Source organism: Borostomias antarcticus, assembly GCF_949987555.1.
Source record: "Borostomias antarcticus genome assembly, chromosome: 24".
NCBI classification, from domain to species: Eukaryota; Metazoa; Chordata; class Actinopteri; order Stomiiformes; family Stomiidae; genus Borostomias; species Borostomias antarcticus.
Genome location: NC_140257.1, coordinates 10,856,283 through 10,882,774, shown reverse-complemented (window position 1 = coordinate 10,882,774; position 26,492 = coordinate 10,856,283). Strand labels below are relative to the sequence as shown.

Here is a 26,492-nt window from a genome sequence, read left to right as displayed (position 1 = left end):
TGGTAATCAACCTCTGACGTGAGTGCTTCTGAATGAATTATATATTGAGTAAACTGCCCTATTCAATGATTTTCACATTTAGCAGTGTTTTATGCGGAAACGATATACATGTATTTTGTTCATACAGAAAGACATGACACATGGACTGGAATGCAGACTTTCACCTTTAACCTTGACACAGTGAACACAGTACACCGCTGGCACAGATGTACCAAAACCCTGTATTGCTCAACTCTGGACTTCCCGTGTTAAGAGCAGGCTATTAAAGAGGAGAGGCTCTCAGTGCTGGGTACAGACAATAAGATGAAGACTCAGGTACGATCACTCCTCCTGCTGGCCCTGGCTACCCTTCTGGTCAAGGCTCAGACATCGTCTGAGCTCAGCTATGAAGACACCGTTGTAGGTCTGTTCACCAAGAGAGACGCCGAAGGCCGTACTTTTCGCCCACTACTCGAAGATATCCAAGTCGACACTGTGAGTATAACAGGAGATGTGTTTCCAATGCCCTCTTCATTACAGCAAAGTGATTTTTATTTGTGTTCCATGCACCAGTGATGAATGTTTTTTCCCCATCTCTGATCCTAGTTGAGCCCAGAGGAGGTGGATGGGTCTGCTGTGTCGATGAAAAGCCTGAGCTTCCTTGCACAGGAGACTATGTGCAGTGGGACACAAGAGCACCAAGGGAAACCATGTCCTCTAAAGCAGAATGGGGTAAGGAGTCAAGAAACCGTGTTGAACAGAAAACCTTTACTTTGTTGGTACTCAGATATGGAATATAAAAAGAGATGTGCTCTTTGTTCTTGAGTAATATGTCCATTCTCCTCATTGCAGCAACTATTGTTGTGCAACCTGGTGGTCAGTCATCCAGTCCAGGACATCAACAACATCATCACCTCAGAAATGTCTTGTGAGCAGTTTGAGCCAGAAGATGATTTGAAGGTAGTTTTACTAAGAACATATTCTGTCCATTGTGTGCATGTACTAAAATGTTAAATAACTGAAAGCCTTCTTACATCCGTATTTGTTTTGTGTGTTTTTTGTGTTTGCAGCCGAAGATTCGAACCAGGAGGGGTCTCCGGAAGTGGCTTAAGAAAAAGGAGAGAAAGATCCGGCACTGGGTTAAGAAAAATGAGGACAAGATCAGGAGAGGGATTGAAGTGTATCAAGGGATCCAAGCCGCCAGGGGCTAAGTTATTTGCTACAATCAGTCATTGATAAAAACTTGAAGAGTTGACACATGGACATTGGGATTGGAAGTTGCCGTTAATACACTGAACATTTTATATTTGTGTTATATTTGTTGAATTTCACTTGTTTAATAATAAAATCAATAATTATTGACATTGCATTATTTTTCATTTCATTTCAAATCAAGTACATTACATCTTGGGACACACTTAAATGTTTGAATACACACAAAATAAGAATATTTTGCCTCTATTCAGTTTCAGAAAACAAATGTGTACTGTAAATCTGTGCTGAAAACAAGTTATTTTGGCATGTTGATTTTCAGCTAGTTTTTCTTAAATTACTGAACAAGCAAACAAAACAAACCTAAATAAAAGTAAACACTAGAGTATGAAATCGTAGCACCTTGTAGCAGTCATAATGTCTGTTAGACTGGTCGATAGTGGGTAAGAAGCTGAGATATTGGGAGATGGGGCATGATGCCCAAGCCAAACAGCTACCCATGAGACAAATATTTCATGTGTACAACTATTGTCTGCTTGTTTTCCCCACAGTTATTCATTGTTGTGTTTGTACTGATATCTTGTGGCAGGGCTATACTATTAAGGAAATATTTGTCTCATGGGTAGCTGCTTGGCTTGGAAAGAGATGACCGTTAAGAGAGGAAATGTTGAAGCCCCATTCACACCATCTACTGTTCATTCTAAGAAACCTTCAATTTAGAGTATTGTTAGACACCAGTCTAAGACAACAATTTATCAATTAAATGCACATCTATATGTCAGAGGGGTGAGGGAGGGAGATGATGGGTCTTTGGGGGGCTCTGTCTAGGGGGGGTCTTCAATGTCAATCCACTGCAGTTGTTGGCTGTTGAGCTTGTGGACCGCATCAGAACAGAAGCTATTGTGGAACCTTTCTTTCCTGGTCCTGATACTCAGCCATCTTCCGTCTCTCTGGTGAGATGGTGTGACCAGGTGGTAGCTGGGAGGGTTGGTGTCTTTTCTGATGGAGATGGCCTTCCTGCAGCAGTATTGGTTGTCGAGATCCTCGATGGCTGGGAGCTCCACACCAATGATCTTCTGCGCTGTCTTCACCACCCTCTGGATGGCATGCCTGTCATGGGCGGTGGAGTTGCCTTACTAGGCTGTGAATTCTCCAGTCAGGATACTTTCAATGATGCTGCGGTAGCTTGCAACACATTTTTGAGAAAATGCAGGCACAGTCACCCAAATCTCACTGACAAATGAATGTTAATAGACTCCTGTGACTGCTTTTCCTGTGGCTACATGCCAAGTACGAGGAGATGAGCTGTTCCCTCTGTTTCGCAGCCCTGGGCTGCCCACAAAGATAACTCTCTCTTACCCCTGTGTTGAGAGAGATAGACAGAGAGAGAGAGAGAGAGAGAGAGAGAGAAAGAGAGAGAGAGATGTCTATGGGGGGAAAGCTTATGCTAAATCAGAAAGGACAACAGTGCCCAATACCTACAGTATCAGTAAGATCAAATAAGGATTATGTCCACATAGATGAATAATAGTGTAAGTGAACTGTAAACTGTTATGTCCAAAAAAAAGTCTGGGCCCTCCAAAACAAAGTGATTGATGTGTATACAGCTATATTGACTGCTCTTCTGACCACAGTTTGACTATGTTTGTATGTGATTGTGTATTGATTTTTTCTGGCAGGATTATACTATTAAGGACATAGTTGTCTCATCAGTAGCAGCTGGATCCTGGACTTGGAAATAAATGACTGTTCATTTGTTTATAGCAAGTGTTGAGGCCCCATTCACACCATGATTTTTACACTATGATCTTTTATTTTCATTCTAGCTTTGAGATATGGACCGGAGATCCCTGTAACAGGTTTAGGCAAGAGATAACTTGAAATCTCATTACCGGTCAGATACTCTGATTTCATGTAAACTTCAGATCTTCTTTCGCGGTGTTTATTAGCAGTGCATACTGTATGTACAGTATTTATATGTGGCAGCTTGGTTACATCTAACATCATAATAGTGGGAAGTGTATTGCAGCCTTCTACCATGGATGAGACTGGTGTAACATTAACTACAGCAGACAGACTTTTGACACCTCAGAAGTCTTTCACCTGATAAGATCATTTATTTCATCAAAGTGATTTGTCTTGCACTGTCTGTTTTCTCTGTCCTGAAGAAGCAGTTCTTAGGTGGACAGATGCTCAATACCTTTATAACTGATGTAAACTGCGGCATCATGCCCCATCTCCCAATATCTCAGCTTCTTACCCACTATCGACCAGTCTAACAGACATTATGACTGCTACAAGGTGCTACGATTTCATACTCTGGTGTTTTCTTTTATTTAGGTTTGTTTTGTTTGCTTGTTCAGTAATTTAAGAAAAACTAGCTGAAAATCAACATGCCAAAATAACTTGTTTTCAGCACAGATTTACAGTACACATTTGTTTTCTGAAACTGAATAGAGGCAAAATATTCTTATTTTGTGTGTATTCAAACATTGAAGTGTGTCCCAAGATGTAATGTACTTGATTTGAAATGAAATGAAAAATAATGCAATGTCAATAATTATTGATTTTATTATTGAACAAGTGAAATTCAACAAATATAAAACAAATATAAAATGTTCAGTGTATTGACGGCAACTTCCAATCCCAATGTCCATGTGTCAACTCTTCAAGTTTTTATCAATGACTGATTGTAGCAAATAACTTAGCCCCTGGCGGCTTGGATCCTTTGATACACTTCAATCCCTGTCCTGATCTTGTCCCCATTTTTCTTAACCCAGTGCCGGATCTTTCTCTCCTTTTTCTTAAGCCACTTCCGGAGACCCCTCCTGGTTCGAATCTTCGGCTGCAAACACAAAAAACACACAAAACAAATACGGATGTAAGAAGGCTTTCAGTTATTTAACATTTTAGTACATGCACACAATGGACAGAATATGTTCTTAGTAAAACTACCTTCAAATCATCTTCTGGCTCAAACTGCTCACAAGACATTTCTGAGGTGATGATGTTGTTGATGTCCTGGACTGGATGACTGACCACCAGGTTGCACAACAATAGTTGCTGCAATGAGGAGAATGGACATATTACTCAAGAACAAAGAGCAGATCTCTTTTTATATTCCATATCTGAGTACCAACAAAGTAAAGGTTTTCTGTTCAACACGGTTTCTTGACTCCTTACCCCATTCTGCTTTAGAGGACATGGTTTCCCTTGCTGCTCTTGTGTCCCACTGCACATAGTCTCCTGTGCAAGGAAGCTCAGGCTTTTCATCGACACAGCAGACCCATCCACATCCTCTGGGCTCAACTAGGATCAGAGATGGGGAAAAAACATTCATCACTGGTGCATGGAACACAAATAAAAATCACTTTACTGTAATGAAGAGGGCATTGGAAACACATCTCCTGTTATACTCACAGTGTCGACTTGGATATCTTCGAGTAGTGGGCGAAAAGTACGGCCTTCGGCGTCACTCTTGGTGAACAGACCTACAATGGTGTCTTCATAGCTGAGCTCGGACGATGTCTGAGCCTTGACCAGAAGGGTAGCCAGGGCCAGCAGGAGGAGTGATCGTACCTGAGTCTTCATCTTCTTGTCTGTACCCAGCACTGAGAGCCTCTCCTCTTTAATAGCCTGCTCTGAACACGGGAAGTCCAGAGTTGAGCAATACAGGTTTTTGGTACATTTCATCCCGAATAGTGTTTTGCAACAAAATGTGAATATCAGTTTAAGAAACTGTTCTATATGTTTGATCTCACCTCACAAATGCCACACTGTTTTATAATCTGCTGTTTTAGGAAAGTCTGGAATTGCGCAATCCAGGGTTTACAGTAGGTTAATTTCACCCCGAACAGTGTTTTGCAAAAAATGTCAATACAATTTTATAAGAAACTGGCCTATATGTTTGATTTCACCTCACAAATGCCACAGTGTGTTGTTGTTTGTGTAATATTCTGTCATTGAGAAATTGATAGCACATTTTTGAGAAAGGGTATGTACTGTACGTAAAGTTTCAGTTGCTGTAGATAGATAGATAGATAGATAGATAGATAGATAGATAGATAGATAGATAGAAAGAAAGAAAGAAAGAAAGATAGATAGATAGATAGATAGATAGATAGATAGATAGATAGATAGATAGATAGATAGATAGATAGATAGATAGATAGATAGATAGATAGATAGATAGATAGATAGATAGATAGATAGATAGATAGATAGATTGCATTATTGATCCCTGAGGGGAAACAGTTGTGCAGCAGCAGGAAAGAAAACTAAAAAGCAGGATCAATGATTCATTTACAGTAAGTAGCTTATACAAATATACATCAAAAATACTAAAAGGATATACCAGATGGGCATATCAGTCTGTAATCTCCAGTTGTACTAGAGTGCAATACACTCAGAGTCAGTAAAATCAAATAAGGAGTATGTCCATGTTCATAAATGAAAAGTGAACTGTGAACTGTCTTGTCCAAAAAAAGTCTGGGCACCAAAAACAAAGTGTCTTTAATGTGTACACCTATTGTTTGTTTGTTTTCCCCACAGTTATTCATTGTTGTGTTTGTACTGATATCTTGTGGCAGGGCTATACTATTAAGGAAATATTTGTCTCATGGGTAGCTGCTTGGCTTGGAAAGAGATGACCGTTAAGAGAGGAAATGTTGAAGCCCCATTCACACCATCTACTGTTCATTCCAAGAAACCTTCAATTTAGAGTATTGTTAGACACCAGTCTAAGACAACAATTTATCAATTAAATGCACATCTATATTGTCAGAGGGGTGAGGGAGGGAGATGATGGGTCTTTGGGGGGCTCTGTCTAGGGGGGGTCTTCAATGTCAATCCACTGCAGTTGTTGGCTGTTGAGCTTGCGGACCGCATCAGAAAAGAAGCTGTTGTGGAACCTTTCTTTCCTGGTCCTGATACTCATCCATCTTCCGTCTCTCTGGTGAGATGGTGTGGCCAGGTGGTAGCTTGGAAGGTTGGTATCTTTTCTGATGGAGATGGCCTTCCTGCAGCAGCATTGGTTGTCGAGATCCTCGATGGCTGGGAGCTCCACACCAATGATCTTCTGCGCTGTCTTCACCACCCTCTGGATGGCATGCCTGTCATGGGTGGTGGAGTTGCCGTACCAGGCTGGGAAGCCTCCAGTCAGGATACTTTCAATGATGCTGCAGTAGCTTGCAGCACATTTTTGAGAAAGTGCAGGCACAGTTACCCAAATGTCACTTACAAATGAATGTTAATAGACTCCTGTGACTGCTTTTCCTGTGGCTACATGCCAAATAGGAGGAGATGAGCTGTTCCCTCTGTTTCGCAACCCTGGGCTGCCCACAAAGATAACTTTCTCTTACCCCTGTGTTGAGAGAGATAGACAGAGAGAGAGAGAGAGAGAGAGCGCGAGAGAGAGAGAGAGAGAGAGAGAGAGATGTCTATGGGGGGAAAGCTTATGCTACATCAGAAAGGACAACAGTGCCCAATACCTACAGTGTCAGTAAGATCAAAAAAGGATTATGTCCACATAGATGAATAATACTGTAAGTGAACTGTAAACTGTTATGTCCAAAAAAAAGTCTGGGCTCTCCAAAACAAAGTGATTGATGTGTATACAGCTATATTGACTGCTCTTCTGACCACAGTTTGACTATGTTTGTATGTGATTGTGTATTGATTTTTTCTGGCAGGATTATACTATTAAGGACATAGTTGTCTCATCAGTAGCAGCTGGATCCTGGACTTGGAAATAAATGACTGTTCATTTGTTTATAGCAAGTGTTGAGGCCCCATTCACACCATGATTTTTACACTATGATCTTTTATTTTCATTCTAGCTTTGAGATATGGACCGGAGATCCCTGTAACAGGTTTAGGCAAGAGATAACTTGAAATCTCATTACCGGTCAGATACTCTGATTTCATGTAAACTTCAGATCTTCTTTCGCGGTGTTTATTAGCAGTGCATACTGTATGTACAGTATTTATATGTGGCAGCTTGGTTACATCTAACATCATAATAGTGGGAAGTGTATTGCAGCCTTCTACCATGGATGAGACTGGTGTAACATTAACTACAGCAGACAGACTTTTGACACCTCAGAAGTCTTTCACCTGATAAGATCATTTATTTCATCAAAGTGATTTGTCTTGCACTGTCTGTTTTCTCTGTCCTGAAGAAGCAGTTCTTAGGTGGACAGATGCTCAATACCTTTATAACTGATGTAAACTGCGGCATCATGCCCCATCTCCCAATATCTCAGCTTCTTACCCACTATCGACCAGTCTAACAGACATTATGACTGCTACAAGGTGCTACGATTTCATACTCTGGTGTTTTCTTTTATTTAGGTTTGTTTTGTTTGCTTGTTCAGTAATTTAAGAAAAACTGGCTGAAAATCAACTTGCCAAAATAACTTGTTTTCAGCACAGATTTACAGTACACATTTGTTTTCTGAAACTGAATAGAGGCAAAATATTCTTATTTTGTGTGTATTCAAACATTGAAGTGTGTCCCAAGATGTAATGTACTTGATTTGAAATGAAATGAAAAATAATGCAATGTCAATAATTATTGATTTTATTATTGAACAAGTGAAATTCAACAAATATAAAACAAATATAAAATGTTCAGTGTATTGACGGCAACTTCCAATCCCAATGTCCATGTGTCAACTCTTCAAGTTTTTATCAATGACTGATTGTAGCAAATAACTTAGCCCCTGGCGGCTTGGATCCTTTGATACACTTCAATCCCTGTCCTGATCTTGTCCCCATTTTTCTTAACCCAGTGCCGGATCTTTCTCTCCTTTTTCTTAAGCCACTTCCGGAGACCCCTCCTGGTTCGAATCTTCGGCTGCAAACACAAAAAACACACAAAACAAATACTGATGTAAGAAGGCTTTCAGTTATTTAACATTTTAGTACATGCACACAATGGACAGAATATGTTCTTAGTAAAACTACCTTCAAATCATCTTCTGGCTCAAACTGCTCACAAGACATTTCTGAGGTGATGATGTTGTTGATGTCCTGGACTGGATGACTGACCACCAGGTTGCACAACAATAGTTGCTGCAATGAGGAGAATGGACATATTACTCAAGAACAAAGAGCAGATCTCTTTTTATATTCCATATCTGAGTACCAACAAAGTAAAGGTTTTCTGTTCAACACGGTTTCTTGACTCCTTACCCCATTCTGCTTTAGAGGACATGGTTTCCCTTGCTGCTCTTGTGTCCCACTGCACATAGTCTCCTGTGCAAGGAAGCTCAGGCTTTTCATCGACACAGCAGACCCATCCACATCCTCTGGGCTCAACTAGGATCAGAGATGGGGAAAAAACATTCATCACTGGTGCATGGAACACAAATAAAAATCACTTTGCTGTAATCAAGAGGGCATTGGAAACACATCTCCTGTTATACTCACAGTGTCGACTTGGATATCTTCGAGTAGTGGGCGAAAAGTACGGCCTTCGGCGTCACTCTTGGTGAACAGACCTACAATGGTGTCTTCATAGCTGAGCTCGGACGATGTCTGAGCCTTGACCAGAAGGGTAGCCAGGGCCAGCAGGAGGAGTGATCGTACCTGAGTCTTCATCTTCTTGTCTGTACCCAGCACTGAGAGCCTCTCCTCTTTAATAGCCTGCTCTGAACACGGGAAGTCCAGAGTTGAGCAATACAGGTTTTTGGTACATTTCATCCCGAATAGTGTTTTGCAACAAAATGTGAATATCAGTTTAAGAAACTGTTCTATATGTTTGATCTCAACTCACAAATGCCACACTGTTTTATAATCTGCTGTTTTAGGAAAGTCTGGAATTGCGCAATCCAGGGTTTACAGTAGGTTAATTTCACCCCGAACAGTGTTTTGCAAAAAATGTCAATACAATTTTATAAGAAACTGGCCTATATGTTTGATTTCACCTCACAAATGCCACAGTGTGTTGTTGTTTGTGTAATATTCTGTCATTGAGAAATTGATAGCACATTTTTGAGAAAGGGTATGTACTGTACGTAAAGTTTCAGTTGCTGTAGATAGATAGATAGATAGATAGATAGAAAGAAAGAAAGAAAGAAAGATAGATAGATAGATAGATAGATAGATAGATAGATAGATAGATAGATAGATAGATAGATAGATAGATAGATAGATAGATAGATAGATAGATTGCATTATTGATCCCTGAGGGGAAACAGTTGTGCAGCAGCAGGAAAGAAAACTAAAAAGCAGGATCAATGATTCATTTACAGTAAGTAGCTTATACAAATATACATCAAAAATACTAAAAGGATATACCAGATGGGCATATCAGTCTGTAATCTCCAGTTGTACTAGAGTGCAATACACTCAGAGTCAGTAAAATCAAATAAGGAGTATGTCCATGTTCATAAATGAAAAGTGAACTGTGAACTGTCTTGTCCAAAAAAAGTCTGGGCACCAAAAACAAAGTGTCTTTAATGTGTACACCTATTGTTTGTTTGTTTTCCCCACAGTTATTCATTGTTGTGTTTGTATTGAAATCTTGTGGCAGGGCTATACTATTAAGGAAATATTTGTCTCATGGGTAGCTGCTTGGCTTGGAAAGAGATGACCGTTAAGAGAGGAAATGTTGAAGCCCCATTCACACCATCTACTGTTCATTCCAAGAAACCTTCAATTTAGAGTATTGTTAGACACCAGTCTAAGACAACAATTTATCAATTAAATGCACATCTATATTGTCAGAGGGGTGAGGGAGGGAGATGATGGGTCTTTGGGGGGCTCTGTCTAGGGGGGGTCTTCAATGTCAATCCACTGCAGTTGTTGGCTGTTGAGCTTGCGGACCGCATCAGAAAAGAAGCTGTTGTGGAACCTTTCTTTCCTGGTCCTGATACTCATCCATCTTCCGTCTCTCTGGTGAGATGGTGTGGCCAGGTGGTAGCTTGGAAGGTTGGTATCTTTTCTGATGGAGATGGCCTTCCTGCAGCAGCATTGGTTGTCGAGATCCTCGATGGCTGGGAGCTCCACACCAATGATCTTCTGCGCTGTCTTCACCACCCTCTGGATGGCATGCCTGTCATGGGTGGTGGAGTTGCCGTACCAGGCTGTGAAGCCTCCAGTCAGGATACTTTCAATGATGCTGCAGTAGCTTGCAGCACATTTTTGAGAAAGTGCAGGCACAGTTACCCAAATGTCACTTACAAATGAATGTTAATAGACTCCTGTGACTGCTTTTCCTGTGGCTACATGCCAAATAGGAGGAGATGAGCTGTTCCCTCTGTTTCGCAACCCTGGGCTGCCCACAAAGATAACTTTCTCTTACCCCTGTGTTGAGAGAGATAGACAGAGAGAGAGAGAGAGAGAGAGAGAGCGCGAGAGAGAGAGAGAGAGAGAGAGAGAGAGAGATGTCTATGGGGGGAAAGCTTATGCTACATCAGAAAGGACAACAGTGCCCAATACCTACAGTGTCAGTAAGATCAAAAAAGGATTATGTCCACATAGATGAATAATACTGTAAGTGAACTGTAAACTGTTATGTCCAAAAAAAAGTCTGGGCTCTCCAAAACAAAGTGATTGATGTGTATACAGCTATATTGACTGCTCTTCTGACCACAGTTTGACTATGTTTGTATGTGATTGTGTATTGATTTTTTCTGGCAGGATTATACTATTAAGGACATAGTTGTCTCATCAGTAGCAGCTGGATCCTGGACTTGGAAATAAATGACTGTTCATTTGTTTATAGCAAGTGTTGAGGCCCCATTCACACCATGATTTTTACACTATGATCTTTTATTTTCATTCTAGCTTTGAGATATGGACCGGAGATCCCTGTAACAGGTTTAGGCAAGAGATAACTTGAAATGTCATTACCGGTCAGATACTCTGATTTCATGTAAACTTCAGATCTTCTTTCGCGGTGTTTATTAGCAGTGCATACTGTATGTACAGTATTTATATGTGGCAGCTTGGTTACATCTAACATCATAATAGTGGGAAGTGTATTGCAGCCTTCTACCATGGATGAGACTGGTGTAACATCAACTACAGCAGTCAGATTTTTCAAAATTAACCTACTGTAAACCCTGGATTGCGCAATTCCAGACTTTCCTATGACGCAGATTATAAAACAGTGTGGCATTTGTGAGGTGAGATCAAACATACAGAACAGTTTCTTAAACTGATATTCACATTTTGTTGCAAAACACTATTCGGGATTTAATGTACCAAAACCCTGTATTGCTCAACTCTGGACTTCCCGTGTTAAGAGCAGGCTATTAAAGAGGAGAGGCTCTCAGTGCTGGGTACAGACAAGAAGATGAAGACTCAGGTACGATCACTCCTCCTGCTGGCCCTGGCTACCCTTCTGGTCAAGGCTCAGACATCGTCCGAGCTCAGCTATGAAGACACCATTGTAGGTCTGTTCACCAAGAGTGACGCCGAAGGCCATACTTTTCGCCCACTACTCGAAGATATCCAAGTCGACACTGTGAGTATAACAGGAGATGTGTTTCCAATGCCCTCTTGATTACAGCAAAGTGATTTTTATTTGTGTTCCATGCACCAGTGATGAATGTTTTTTCCCCATCTCTGATCCTAGTTGAGCCCAGAGGATGTGGATGGGTCTGCTGTGTCGAGGAAAAGCCTGAGCTTCCTTGCACAGGAGACTATGTGCAGTGGGACACAAGAGCAGCAAGGGAAACCATGTCCTCTAAAGCAGAATGGGGTAAGGATTCAAGAATCCGTGGTGAACAGAAAACCTTTATTTTGTTGGTACTCAGATATGGAATATAAAAAGAGATGTGCTCTTTGTTCTTGAGTAATATGTCCATTCTCCTCATTGCAGCAACAATTGTTGTGCAACCTGGTGGTCAGTCATCCAGTCCAGGACATCAGCAACATCATCACCTCAGAAATGTCTTGTGAGCAGTTTGAGCCAGAAAATGATTTGAAGGTAGTTTTACTAAGAACATATTCTGTCCATTGTGTGCATTTTCTAAAATGTTAAATAACTGAAAGCCTTCTTACATCCGTATTTGTTTTGTGTGTTTTTTGTGTTTGCAGCCGAAGATTCGAACCAGGAGGGGTCTCCGGAAGTGGCTTAAGAAAAAGGGGAGAAAGATCCGGCACTGGGTTAAGAAAAATGAGGACAAGATCAGGACAGGGATTGAAGTGTATCAAAGGATCCAAGCCGCCAGGGGCTAAGTTATTTGCTACAATCAGTCATTGATAAAAACTTGAAGAGTTGACACATGGACATTGGGATTGGAAGTTGCCGTCAATACATCAAAAAATGTATATTTGTTTTATATTTGTTGAATTTTACTTGTTCAAGAATAAAATCAATAATTATTGACATTACATTATTTTTCATTTTATTTCAAATCAAGTACATTACATCTTGGGAAACACTTCAATTATTAAATACACACAAAATGATAATATTTTGCCTCTATTCAGTTGCAGAAAACAAATCTGTACTGTAAATCTGTGCTGAAAACCAGTTATTTTGGCATGTTGATTTTCAGCTAGTTTTTCTTAAATTAATTAAACAAGCAAACAAAACAAACCTTAATAAAAGAAAACACTAGAGTATGAGAACGTAGCACCTTGTAGCAGTCATAATGTCTGTTAGACTGGTCGATAGTGGGTAAGAAGCTGAGATATTGGGAGATGGGGCATGATGCCGCAGTTTACATCAGTTATAAAGGTATTGAGCATCTGTCCACCTAAGAACTGCTTCTTCAGGACAGAGAAAACAGACAGTGCAAGACAAATCACTTTGATGAAATAAATGATCTTATCAGGTGAAAGACTTCTGAGGTGTCAAAAGTCTGTCTGCTGTAGTTAATGTTACACCAGTCTCATCCATGGTAGAAGGCTGCAATACACTTCCCACTATTATGATGTTAGATGTAACCAAGCTGCCACATATAAATACTGTACATACAGTATGCACTGCTAATAAACACCGCGAAAGAAGATCTGAAGTTTACATGAAATCAGAGTATCTGACCGGTAATGAGATTTCAAGTTATCTCTTGCCTAAACCTGTTACAGGGATCTCCGGTCCATATCTCAAAGCTAGAATGAAAATAAAAGATCATAGTGTAAAAATCATGGTGTGAATGGGGCCTCAACACTTGCTATAAACAAATGAACAGTCATTTATTTCCAAGTCCAGGATCCAGCTGCTACTGCTGAGACAACTATGTCCTTCATAGTATAATCCTGCCAGAAAAAATCAATACACAATCACATACAAACATAGTCAAACTGTGGTCAGAAGAGCAGTCAATATAGCTGTATACACATCAATCACTTTGTTTTGGAGAGCCCAGACTTTTTTTTGGACATAACAGTTTACAGTTCACTTACAGTATTATTCATCTATGTGGACATAATCCTTTTTTGATCTTACTGACACTGTAGGTATTGGGCACTGTTGTCCTTTCTGATGTAGCATAAGCTTTCCCCCCATAGACATCTCTCTCTCTCTCTCTCTCTCTCTCTCTCAGCGCTCTCTCTCTCTCTCTCTCTCTGTCTATCTCTCTCAACACAGGGGTAAGAGAAAGTTATCTTTGTGGGCAGCCCAGGGTTGCGAAACAGAGGGAACAGCTCATCTCCTCCTATTTGGCATGTAGCCACAGGAAAAGCAGTCACAGGAGTCTATTAACATTCATTTGTAAGTGACATTTGGGTAACTGTGCCTGCACTTTCTCAAAAATGTGCTGCAAGCTACTGCAGCATCATTGAAAGTATCCTGACTGGAGGCTTCACAGCCTGGTACAGCAACTCCACCACCCATGACAGGCATGCCATCCAGAGGGTGGTGAAGACAGCGCAGAAGATCATTGGTGTGGAGCTCCCAGCCATCGAGGATCTCGACAACCAATGCTGCTGCAGAAAGACCATCTCCATCAGAAAAGATACCAACCTTCCAAGCTACCACCTGGCCACACCATCTCACCAGAGAGACGGAAGATGGATGAGTATCAGGACCAGGAAAGAAAGGTTCCACAACAGCTTCTTTTCTGATGCGGTCCACAAGCTCAACAGCCAACAACTGCAGTGGATTGACATTGAAGACCCCCCCCTAGACAGAGCCCCCCAAAGACCCATCATCTCCCTCCCTCACCCCTCTGACAATATAGATGTGCATTTAATTGATCAATTGTTGTCTTAGACTGGTGTCTAACAATACTCTAAATTGAAGGTTTCTTAGAATGAACAGTAGATGGTGTGAATGGGGCTTCAACATTTCCTCTCTTAACGGTCATCTCTTTCCAAGCCAAGCAGCTACCCATGAGACAAATATTTCCTTAATAGTATAGCCCTGCCACAAGATATCAGTACAAACACAACAATGAATAACTGTGGGGAAAACAAACAGACAATAGGTGTACACATTAAAGACACTTTGTTTTTGGTGCCCAGACTTTTTTTGGACAAGACAGTTCACAGTTCAGTTTTCATTTATGAACATGGACATACTCCTTATTTGATTTTACTGACTCTGAGTGTATTGCACTCTAGTACAACTGGAGATTACAGACTGATATGCCCATCTGGTATATCCTTTTAGTATTTTTGATGTATATTTGTATAAGCTACTTACTGTAAATGAATCATTGATCCTGCTTTTTAGTTTTCTTTCCTGCTGCTGCACAACTGTTTCCCCTCAGGGATCAATAATGTAATCTATCTATCTATCTATCTATCTATCTATCTATCTATCTATCTATCTATCTATCTATCTATCTTTCTTTCTTTCTTTCTATCTATCTATCTATCTATCTATCTATCTATCTATCTATCTATCTACAGCAACTGAAACTTTACGTACAGTACATACCCTTTCTCAAAAATGTGCTATCAATTTCTCAATGACAGAATATTACACAAACAACAACACACTGTGGCATTTGTGAGGTGAAATCAAACATATAGGCCAGTTTCTTATAAAATTGTATTGACATTTTTTGCAAAACACTGTTTGGGGTGAAATTAACCTACTGTAAACCCTGGATTGCGCAATTCCAGACTTTCCTAAAACAGCAGATTATAAAACAGTGTGGCATTTGTGAGGTGAGATCAAACATATAGAACAGTTTCTTAAACTGATATTCACATTTTGTTGCAAAACACTATTCGGGATGAAATGTACCAAAAACCTGTATTGCTCAACTCTGGACTTCCCGTGTTAAGAGCAGGCTATTAAAGAGGAGAGGCTCTCAGTGCTGGGCACAGACAAGAAGATGAAGACTCAGGTACGATCACTCCTCCTGCTGGCCCTGGCTACCCTTCTGGTCAAGGCTCAGACATCGTCCGAGCTCAGCTATGAAGACACCATTGTAGGTCTGTTCACCAAGAGAGACGCAGAAGGCCGTACTTTTCGCCCACTACTCGAAGATATCCAAGTCGACACTGTGAGTATAACAGGAGATGTGTTTCCAATGCTCTCTTCATTACAGTAAAGTGATTTTTATTTGTGTTCCATGCACCAGTGATGAATGTTTTTTCCCCATCTCTGATCCTAGTTGAGCCCAGAGGATGTGGATGGGTCTGCTGTGTCGATGAAAAGCCTGAGCTTCCTTGCACAGGAGACTATGTGCAGTGGGACACAAGAGCAGCAAGGGAAACCATGTCCTCTAAAGCAGAATGGGGTAAGGAGTCAAGAAACCGTGTTGAACAGAAAACCTTTACTTTGTTGGTACTCAGATATGGAATATAAAAAGAGATCTGCTCTTTGTTCTTGAGTAATATGTCCATTCTCCTCATTGCAGCAACTATTGTTGTGCAACCTGGTGGTCAGTCATCCAGTCCAGGACATCAACAACATCATCACCTCAGAAATGTCTTGTGAGCAGTTTGAGCCAGAAGATGATTTGAAGGTAGTTTTACTAAGAACATATTCTGTCCATTGTGTGCATGTACTAAAATATTAAATAACTGAAAGCCTTCTTACATCCGTATTTGTTTTGTGTGTTTTTTGTGTTTGCAGCCGAAGATTCGAACCAGGAGGGGTCTCCGGAAGTGGCTTAAGAAAAAGGAGAGAAAGATCCGGCACTGGGTTAAGAAAAATGGGGACAAGATCAGGACAGGGATTGAAGTGTATCAAAGGATCCAAGCCGCCAGGGGCTAAGTTATTTGCTACAATCAGTCATTGATAAAAACTTGAAGAGTTGACACATGGACATTGGGATTGGAAGTTGCCGTCAATACACTGAACATTTTATATTTGTTTTATATTTGTTGAATTTCACTTGTTCAATAATAAAATCAATAATTATTGACATTGCATTATTTTTCATTTCATTTCAAATCAAGTACATTACATCTTGGGACACACTTCAATGTTTGAATACACACAAAATAAGAATATTTTGCCTCTATTCAGTTTCAGAAAACAAATGTGTACTGTAAATCTGTGCTGAAAACAAGTTATTTTGGCAAGTTGATTTTCAGCCAGTTTTTCTTAAATTACTGAACAAGCAAACAAAACAAACCTAAATAAAAGAAAACACCAGAGTATGAAATCGTAGCACCTTGTAGCAGTCATAATGTCTGTTAGACTGGTCGATAGTGGGTAAGAAGCTGAGATATTGGGAGATGGGGCATGATGCCGCAGTTTACATCAGTTATAAAGGTATTGAGCATCTGTCCACCTAAGAACTGCTTCTTCAGGACAGAGAAAACAGACAGTGCAAGACAAATCACTTTGATGAAATAAATGATCTTATCAGGTGAAAGACTTCTGAGGTGTCAAAAATCTGTCTGCTGTAGTTGATGTTACACCAGTCTCATCCATGGTAGAAGGCTGCAATACACTTCTCACTCTTATGATGTTAGATGTAACCAAGCTGCCACATATAAATACTGTAGATACAGTATGCACTGCTAATAAACACAGCAAAAGAAGATCTGAAGTTTACATAAAATCAGAGTATTTAACCGGTAATGACATTTCAAGTTATCTCTTGCCTAAACCTATTACAGGGATGTCCGGTCCATATCTCAAAGCTAGAATGAAAATAAAAGATCATAGTGTAACCATCATGGTGTGAATGGGGCCTCAAGACTTGCTATAAACAAATGAACAGTCATTTATTTCCAAGTCCAGGATCCAGCTGCTACTGATGAGACAACTATGTCCTTAATAGTATAATCCTGCCAGAAAAAATCAATACACAATCACATACAAACATAGACAAACTGTGGTCAGAAGAGCAGTCAATATAGCTGTATACACATCAAACACTTTGTTTTGGAGGGCCCAGACTTTTTTTTGGACATAACAGTTTACAGTTCACTTACAGTATTATTCATCTATGTGGACATAATCCTTATTTGATCTTACTGACACTGTAGGTATTGGGCACTGTTGTCCTTTCTGATGTAGCATAAGCTTTCCCCCCATAGACATCTCTCTCTCTCTCTCTCTCTCTCTCTCTCGCTCTCTCTCTCTCTCTCAGTCTATCTCTCTCAACACAGGGGTAAGAGAGAGTTATCTTTGTGGGCAGCCCAGGGTTGCGAAACAGAGGGAACAGCTCATCTCCTCCTACTTGGCATGTAGCCACAGGAAAAGCAGTCACAGGAGTCTATTAATATTCATTTGTCAGTGACATTTGGGTAACTGTGCCTGCACTTTCTCAAAAATGTGCTGCAAGCTACTGCAGCATCATTGAAAGTATCCTGACTGGAGGCTTCACAGCCTGGTACGGCAACTCCACCACCCATGACAGGCATGCCATCCAGAGGGTGGTGAAGACAGCGCAGAAGATCATTGGTGTGGAGCTCCCAGCCATCGAGGATCTCGACAACCAATGCTGCTGCAGGAAGGCCATCTCCATCAGAAAAGATACCAACCCTCCAAGCTACCACCTGGCCACACCATCTCACCAGAGAGACGGAAGATGGCTGAGTATCAGGACCAGGAAAGAAAGGTTCCACAACAGCTTCTTTTCTGATGCGGTCCGCAAGCTCAACAGTCAACAACTGCAGTGGATTGACATTGAAGACCCCCCCTAGACAGAGCCCCCCAAAGACCCATCATCTCCCTCCCTCACCCCTCTGACAATATAGATGTGCATTTAATTGATAAATTGTTGTCTTAGACTGGTGTCTAACAATACTCTAAATTGAAGGTTTCTTAGAATGAACAGTAGATGGTGTGAATGGGGCTTCAACATTTCCTCTCTTAACGGTCATCTCTTTCCAAGCCAAGCAGCTACCCATGAGACAAATATTTCCTTAATAGTATAGCCCTGCCACAAGATATCAGTACAAACACAACAATGAATAACTGTGGGGAAAACAAACAGACAATAGGTGTACACATTAAAGACACTTTGTTTTTGGTGCCCAGACTTTTTTTGGACAAGACAGTTCACAGTTCAGTTTTCATTTATGAACATGGACATACTCCTTATTTGATTTTACTGACTCTGAGTGTATTGCACTCTAGTACAACTGGAGATTACAGACTGATATGCCCATCTGGTATATCCTTTTAGTATTTTTGATGTATATTTGTATAAGCTACTTACTGTAAATGAATCATTGATCCTGCTTTTTAGTTTTCTTTCCTGCTGCTGCACAACTGTTTCCCCTCAGGGATCAATAATGTAATCCATCTATCTATCTATCTATCTATCTATCTATCTATCTATCTATCTATCTATCTTTCTTTCTATCTATCTATCTATCTATCTATCTACAGCAACTGAAACCTTACGTACAGTACATACCCTTTCTCAAAAATGTGCTATCAATTTCTCAATGACAGAATATTACACAAACAACAACACACTGTGGCATTTGTGAGGTGAAATCAAACATATAGGCCAGTTTCTTATAAAATTGTATTGACATTTTTTGCAAAACACTGTTTGGGGTGAAATTAACCTACTGTAAACCCTGGATTGCGCAATTCCAGACTTTCCTAAGACAGCAGATTATAAAACAGTGTGGCATTTGTGAGGTGAGATCAAACATATAGAACAGTTTCTTAAACTGATATTCACATTTTGTTGCAAAACACTATTCGGGATGAAATGTACCAAAAACCTGTATTGCTCAACTCTGGACTTCCCGTGTTAAGAGCAGGCTATTAAAGAGGAGAGGCTCTCAGTGCTGGGCACAGACAAGAAGATGAAGACTCAGGTACGATCACTCCTCCTGCTGGCCCTGGCTACCCTTCTGGTCAAGGCTCAGACATCGTCCGAGCTCAGCTATGAAGACACCATTGTAGGTCTGTTCACCAAGAGAGACGCAGAAGGCCGTACTTTTCGCCCACTACTCGAAGATATCCAAGTCGACACTGTGAGTATAACAGGAGATGTGTTTCCAATGCTCTCTTCATTACAGTAAAGTGATTTTTATTTGTGTTCCATGCACCAGTGATGAATGTTTTTTCCCCATCTCTGATCCTAGTTGAGCCCAGAGGATGTGGATGGGTCTGCTGTGTCGATGAAAAGCCTGAGCTTCCTTGCACAGGAGACTATGTGCAGTGGGACACAAGAGCAGCAAGGGAAACCATGTCCTCTAAAGCAGAATGGGGTAAGGAGTCAAGAAACCGTGTTGAACAGAAAACCTTTACTTTGTTGGTACTCAGATATGGAATATAAAAAGAGATCTGCTCTTTGTTCTTGAGTAATATGTCCATTCTCCTCATTGCAGCAACTATTGTTGTGCAACCTGGTGGTCAGTCATCCAGTCCAGGACATCAACAACATCATCACCTCAGAAATGTCTTGTGAGCAGTTTGAGCCAGAAGATGATTTGAAGGTAGTTTTACTAAGAACATATTCTGTCCATTGTGTGCATGTACTAAAATATTAAATAACTGAAAGCCTTCTTACATCCGTATTTGTTTTGTGTGTTTTTTGTGTTTGCAGCCGAAGATTCGAACCAGGAGGGGTCTCCGGAAGTGGCTTAAGAAAAAGGAGAGAAAGATCCGGCACTGGGTTAAGAAAAATGGGGACAAGATCAGGACAGGGATTGAAGTGTATCAAAGGATCCAAGCCGCCAGGGGCTAAGTTATTTGCTACAATCAGTCATTGATAAAAACTTGAAGAGTTGACACATGGACATTGGGATTGGAAGTTGCCGTCAATACACTGAACATTTTATATTTGTTTTATATTTGTTGAATTTCACTTGTTCAATAATAAAATCAATAATTATTGACATTGCATTATTTTTCATTTCATTTCAAATCAAGTACATTACATCTTGGGACACACTTCAATGTTTGAATACACACAAAATAAGAATATTTTGCCTCTATTCAGTTTCAGAAAACAAATGTGTACTGTAAATCTGTGCTGAAAACAAGTTATTTTGGCAAGTTGATTTTCAGCCAGTTTTTCTTAAATTACTGAACAAGCAAACAAAACAAACCTAAATAAAAGAAAACACCAGAGTATGAAATCGTAGCACCTTGTAGCAGTCATAATGTCTGTTAGACTGGTCGATAGTGGGTAAGAAGCTGAGATATTGGGAGATGGGGCATGATGCCGCAGTTTACATCAGTTATAAAGGTATTGAGCATCTGTCCACCTAAGAACTGCTTCTTCAGGACAGAGAAAACAGACAGTGCAAGACAAATCACTTTGATGAAATAAATGATCTTATCAGGTGAAAGACTTCTGAGGTGTCAAAAATCTGTCTGCTGTAGTTGATGTTACACCAGTCTCATCCATGGTAGAAGGCTGCAATACACTTCTCACTCTTATGATGTTAGATGTAACCAAGCTGCCACATATAAATACTGTAGATACAGTATGCACTGCTAATAAACACAGCAAAAGAAGATCTGAAGTTTACATAAAATCAGAGTATTTAACCGGTAATGACATTTCAAGTTATCTCTTGCCTAAACCTATTACAGGGATGTCCGGTCCATATCTCAAAGCTAGAATGAAAATAAAAGATCATAGTGTAACCATCATGGTGTGAATGGGGCCTCAAGACTTGCTATAAACAAATGAACAGTCATTTATTTCCAAGTCCAGGATCCAGCTGCTACTGATGAGACAACTATGTCCTTAATAGTATAATCCTGCCAGAAAAAATCAATACACAATCACATACAAACATAGACAAACTGTGGTCAGAAGAGCAGTCAATATAGCTGTATACACATCAAACACTTTGTTTTGGAGGGCCCAGACTTTTTTTTGGACATAACAGTTTACAGTTCACTTACAGTATTATTCATCTATGTGGACATAATCCTTATTTGATCTTACTGACACTGTAGGTATTGGGCACTGTTGTCCTTTCTGATGTAGCATAAGCTTTCCCCCCATAGACATCTCTCTCTCTCTCTCTCTCTCTCTCTCTCGCTCTCTCTCTCTCTCTCAGTCTATCTCTCTCAACACAGGGGTAAGAGAGAGTTATCTTTGTGGGCAGCCCAGGGTTGCGAAACAGAGGGAACAGCTCATCTCCTCCTACTTGGCATGTAGCCACAGGAAAAGCAGTCACAGGAGTCTATTAATATTCATTTGTCAGTGACATTTGGGTAACTGTGCCTGCACTTTCTCAAAAATGTGCTGCAAGCTACTGCAGCATCATTGAAAGTATCCTGACTGGAGGCTTCACAGCCTGGTACGGCAACTCCACCACCCATGACAGGCATGCCATCCAGAGGGTGGTGAAGACAGCGCAGAAGATCATTGGTGTGGAGCTCCCAGCCATCGAGGATCTCGACAACCAATGCTGCTGCAGGAAGGCCATCTCCATCAGAAAAGATACCAACCCTCCAAGCTACCACCTGGCCACACCATCTCACCAGAGAGACGGAAGATGGCTGAGTATCAGGACCAGGAAAGAAAGGTTCCACAACAGCTTCTGTTCTGATGCGGTCCGCAAGCTCAACAGTCAACAACTGCAGTGGATTGACATTGAAGACCCCCCCTAGACAGAGCCCCCCAAAGACCCATCATCTCCCTCCCTCACCCCTCTGACAATATAGATGTGCATTTAATTGATAAATTGTTGTCTTAGACTGGTGTCTAACAATACTCTAAATTGAAGGTTTCTTAGAATGAACAGTAGATGGTGTGAATGGGGCTTCAACATTTCCTCTCTTAACGGTCATCTCTTTCCAAGCCAAGCAGCTACCCATGAGACAAATATTTCCTTAATAGTATAGCCCTGCCACAAGATATCAGTACAAACACAACAATGAATAACTGTGGGGAAAACAAACAGACAATAGGTGTACACATTAAAGACACTTTGTTTTTGGTGCCCAGACTTTTTTTGGACAAGACAGTTCACAGTTCAGTTTTCATTTATGAACATGGACATACTCCTTATTTGATTTTACTGACTCTGAGTGTATTGCACTCTAGTACAACTGGAGATTACAGACTGATATGCCCATCTGGTATATCCTTTTAGTATTTTTGATGTATATTTGTATAAGCTACTTACTGTAAATGAATCATTGATCCTGCTTTTTAGTTTTCTTTCCTGCTGCTGCACAACTGTTTCCCCTCAGGGATCAATAATGTAATCCATCTATCTATCTATCTATCTATCTATCTATCTATCTATCTATCTATCTATCTATCTATCTATCTATCTATCTATCTATCTTTCTTTCTATCTATCTATCTATCTATCTATCTATCTACAGCAACTGAAACCTTACGTACAGTACATACCCTTTCTCAAAAATGTGCTATCAATTTCTCAATGACAGAATATTACACAAACAACAACACACTGTGGCATTTGTGAGGTGAAATCAAACATATAGGCCAGTTTCTTATAAAATTGTATTGACATTTTTTGCAAAACACTGTTTGGGGTGAAATTAACCTACTGTAAACCCTGGATTGCGCAATTCCAGACTTTCCTAAGACAGCAGATTATAAAACAGTGTGGCATTTGTGAGGTGAGATCAAACATATAGAACAGTTTCTTAAACTGATATTCACATTTTGTTGCAAAACACTATTCGGGATGAAATGTACCAAAAACCTGTATTGCTCAACTCTGGACTTCCCGTGTTAAGAGCAGGCTATTAAAGAGGAGAGGCTCTCAGTGCTGGGTACAGACAAGAAGATGAAGACTCAAGTACGATCACTCCTCCTGCTGGCCCTGGCTACCCTTCTGGTCAAGGCTCAGACATCGTCCGAGCTCAGCTATGAAGACACCATTGTAGGTCTGTTCACCAAGAGAGACGCAGAAGGCCGTACTTTTCGCCCACTACTCGAAGATATCCAAGTCGACACTGTGAGTATAACAGGAGATGTGTTTCCAATGCCCTCTTCATTACAGTAAAGTGATTTTTATTTGTGTTCCATGCACCAGTGATGAATGTTTTTTCCCCATCTCTGATCCTAGTTGAGCCCAGAGGATGTGGATGGGTCTGCTGTGTCGATGAAAAGCCTGAGCTTCCTTGCACAGGAGACTATGTGCAGTGGGACACAAGAGCAGCAAGGGAAACCATGTCCTCTAAAGCAGAATGGGGTAAGGAGTCAAGAAACCGTGTTGAACAGAAAACCTTTATTTTGTTGGTACTCAGATATGGAATATAAAAAGAGATCTGCTCTTTGTTCTTGAGTAATATGTCCATTCTCCTCATTGCAGCAACTATTGTTGTGCAACCTGGTGGTCAGTCATCCAGTCCAGGACATCAACAACATCATCACCTCAGAAATGTCTTGTGAGCAGTTTGAGCCAGAAGATGATTTGAAGGTAGTTTTACTAAGAACATATTCTGTCCATTGTGTGCATGTACTAAAATGTTAAATAACTGAAAGCCTTCTTACATCCGTATTTGTTTTGTGTGTTTTTTGTGTTTGCAGCCGAAGATTCGAACCAGGAGGGGTCTCCGGAAGTGGCTTAAGAAAAAGGAGAGAAAGATCCGGCACTGGGTTAAGAAAAATGGGGACAAGATCAGGACAGGGATTGAAGTGTATCAAAGGATCCAAGCCGCCAGGGGCTAAGTTATTTGCTACAATCAGTCATTGATAAAAACTTGAAGAGTTGACACATGGACATTGGGATTGGAAGTTGCCGTCAATACACTGAACATTTTATATTTGTTTTATATTTGTTGAATTTCACTTGTTCAATAATAAAATCAATAATTATTGACATTGCATTATTTTTCATTTCATTTCAAATCAAGTACATTACATCTTGGGACACACTTCAATGTTTGAATACACACAAAATAAGAATATTTTGCCTCTATTCAGTTTCAGAAAACAAATGTGTACTGTAAATCTGTGCTGAAAACAAGTTATTTTGGCATGTTGATTTTCAGCTAGTTTTTCTTAAATTACTGAACAAGCAAACAAAACAAACCTAAATAAAAGAAAACACCAGAGTATGAAATCGTAGCACCTTGTAGCAGTCATAATGTCTGTTAGACTGGTCGATAGTGGGTAAGAAGCTGAGATATTGGGAGATGGGGCATGATGCCGCAGTTTACATCAGTTATAAAGGTATTGAGCATCTGTCCACCTAAGAACTGCTTCTTCAGGACAGAGAAAACAGACAGTGCAAGACAAATCACTTTGATGAAATAAATGATCTTATCAGGTGAAAGACTTCTGAGGTGTCAAAAGTCTGTCTGCTGTAGTTAATGTTACACCAGTCTCATCCATGGTAGAAGGCTGCAATACACTTCCCACTATTATGATGTTAGATGTAACCAAGCTGCCACATATAAATACTGTACATACAGTATGCACTGCTAATGAACACCGCGAAAGAAGATCTGAAGTTTACATGAAATCAGAGTATCTGACCGGTAATGACATTTCAAGTTATCTCTTGCCTAAACCTGTTACAGGGATCTCCGGTCCATATCTCAAAGCTAGAATGAAAATAAAAGATCATAGTGTAAAAATCATGGTGTGAATAGGGCCTCAACACTTGCTATAAACAAATGAACAGTCATTTATTTCCAAGTCCAGGATCCAGCTGCTACTGATGAGACAACTATGTCCTTAATAGTATAATCCTGCCAGAAAAAATCAATACACAATCACATACAAACATAGTCAAACTGTGGTCAGAAGAGCAGTCAATATAGCTGTATACACATCAATCACTTTGTTTTGGAGGGCCCAGACTTTTTTTTGGACATAACAGTTTACAGTTCACTTACAGTATTATTCATCTATGTGGACATAATCCTTATTTGATCTTACTGACACTGTAGGTATTGGGCACTGTTGTCCTTTCTGATGTAGCATAAACTTTCCCCCCATAGACATCTCTCTCTCTCTCTCGCTCTCTCTCTCTCTCTCTCTCTCTCTCTCTCTGTCTATCTCTCTCAACACAGGGGTAAGAGAGAGTTATCTTTGTGGGCAGCCCAGGGTTGCGAAACAGAGGGAACAGCTCATCTCCTCCTATTTGGCATGTAGCCACAGGAAAAGCAGTCACAGGAGTCTATTTACATTCATTTGTAAGTGACATTTGGGTAACTGTGCCTGCACTTTCTCAAAAATTTGCTGCAAGCTACTGCAGCATCATTGAAAGTATCCTGACTGGAGGCTTCACAGCCTGGTACGGCAACTCCACCACCCATGACAGGCATGCCATCCAGAGGGTGGTGAAGACAGCGCAGAAGATCATTGGTGTGGAGCTCCCAGCCATCGAGGATCTCGACAACCAATGCTGCTGCAGGAAGGCCATCTCCATCAGAAAAGATACCAACCTTCCAAGCTACCACCTGGCCACACCATCTCACCAGAGAGACGGAAGATGGATGAGTATCAGGACCAGGAAAGAAAGGTTCCACAACAGCTTCTTTTCTGATGCGGTCCGCTAGCTCAACAGTCAACAACTGCAGTGGATTGACATTGAAGACCCCCCCTAGACAGAGCCCCCCAAAGACCCATCATCTCCCTCCCTCACCCCTCTGACAATATAGATGTGCATTTAATTGATAAATTGTTGTCTTAGACTGGTGTCTAACAATACTCTAAATTGAAGGTTTCTTGGAATGAACAGTAGATGGTGTGAATGGGGCTTCAACATTTCCTCTCTTAACGGTCATCTCTTTCCAAGCCAAGCAGCTACCCATGAGACAAATATTTCCTTAATAGTATAGCCCTGCCACAAGATATCAGTACAAACACAACAATGAATAACTGTGGGGAAAACAAACAGACAATAGTTGTACACATTAAAGACACTTTGTTTTTGGTGCCCAGACTTTTCTTGGACAAGACAGTTCACAGTTCACTTTTCTTTTATGAACATGGACATACTCCTTATTTGATTTTACTGACTCTGAGTGTATTGCACTCTAGTACAGCTGGAGATTACAGACTGATATG

At 40.5% G+C, this 26,492-nt stretch overlaps 7 protein-coding genes across 7 annotated transcripts; 5 read left to right on the top strand and 2 right to left on the bottom strand.

Moving 5' to 3' along the window:
* Positions 1–303: 303 nt before the first annotated feature.
* LOC311325523 (cathelicidin-2-like) lies at positions 304–1,341 on the top strand (the record flags this gene model as incomplete). The annotated part of the gene is made up of 4 exons (XM_084458237.1): positions 304–474; positions 586–711; positions 832–939; positions 1,050–1,341. 4 exons carry the CDS (start codon positions 304–306, stop codon positions 1,188–1,190), a joined length of 546 nt encoding a protein of 181 aa, XP_084314363.1. The 3' UTR covers positions 1,191–1,341.
* Positions 1,342–3,746: 2,405 nt separating this feature from the next.
* On the bottom strand, positions 3,747–4,884 carry LOC311325522 (uncharacterized protein; the record flags this gene model as incomplete). Its single annotated transcript, XM_084458236.1, has 4 exons — positions 3,747–4,036; positions 4,147–4,254; positions 4,375–4,500; positions 4,612–4,884. The coding sequence occupies 4 exons, from the start codon at positions 4,882–4,884 to the stop codon at positions 3,896–3,898; spliced, it is 648 nt and encodes a 215-aa protein (XP_084314362.1). The 3' UTR covers positions 3,747–3,895.
* Positions 4,885–7,757: 2,873 nt separating this feature from the next.
* LOC311325521 (uncharacterized protein) lies at positions 7,758–8,895 on the bottom strand (the record flags this gene model as incomplete). Its single annotated transcript, XM_084458235.1, has 4 exons — positions 7,758–8,047; positions 8,158–8,265; positions 8,386–8,511; positions 8,623–8,895. 4 exons carry the CDS (start codon positions 8,893–8,895, stop codon positions 7,907–7,909), a joined length of 648 nt encoding a protein of 215 aa, XP_084314361.1. The 3' UTR covers positions 7,758–7,906.
* Positions 8,896–11,288: 2,393 nt separating this feature from the next.
* LOC311325520 (cathelicidin-2-like) lies at positions 11,289–12,522 on the top strand (the record flags this gene model as incomplete). The annotated part of the gene is made up of 5 exons (XM_084458234.1): positions 11,289–11,324; positions 11,450–11,665; positions 11,777–11,902; positions 12,023–12,130; positions 12,241–12,522. 5 exons carry the CDS (start codon positions 11,289–11,291, stop codon positions 12,379–12,381), a joined length of 627 nt encoding a protein of 208 aa, XP_084314360.1. The 3' UTR covers positions 12,382–12,522.
* A 278-nt stretch (positions 12,523–12,800) lies between these two features.
* On the top strand, positions 12,801–16,470 carry LOC311325519 (uncharacterized protein; the record flags this gene model as incomplete). The annotated part of the gene is made up of 6 exons (XM_084458233.1): positions 12,801–12,826; positions 13,915–14,332; positions 15,390–15,605; positions 15,717–15,842; positions 15,963–16,070; positions 16,181–16,470. The coding sequence occupies 6 exons, from the start codon at positions 12,801–12,803 to the stop codon at positions 16,319–16,321; spliced, it is 1,035 nt and encodes a 344-aa protein (XP_084314359.1). The 3' UTR covers positions 16,322–16,470.
* Positions 16,471–16,739: 269 nt separating this feature from the next.
* On the top strand, positions 16,740–20,365 carry LOC311325517 (uncharacterized protein; the record flags this gene model as incomplete). Its single annotated transcript, XM_084458231.1, has 6 exons — positions 16,740–16,765; positions 17,847–18,166; positions 19,280–19,500; positions 19,612–19,737; positions 19,858–19,965; positions 20,076–20,365. 6 exons carry the CDS (start codon positions 16,740–16,742, stop codon positions 20,214–20,216), a joined length of 942 nt encoding a protein of 313 aa, XP_084314357.1. The 3' UTR covers positions 20,217–20,365.
* A 2,891-nt stretch (positions 20,366–23,256) lies between these two features.
* On the top strand, positions 23,257–24,292 carry LOC311325516 (cathelicidin-2-like; the record flags this gene model as incomplete). The annotated part of the gene is made up of 4 exons (XM_084458230.1): positions 23,257–23,427; positions 23,539–23,664; positions 23,785–23,892; positions 24,003–24,292. 4 exons carry the CDS (start codon positions 23,257–23,259, stop codon positions 24,141–24,143), a joined length of 546 nt encoding a protein of 181 aa, XP_084314356.1. The 3' UTR covers positions 24,144–24,292.
* Between the last annotated feature and the right edge of the window lie 2,200 nt (positions 24,293–26,492).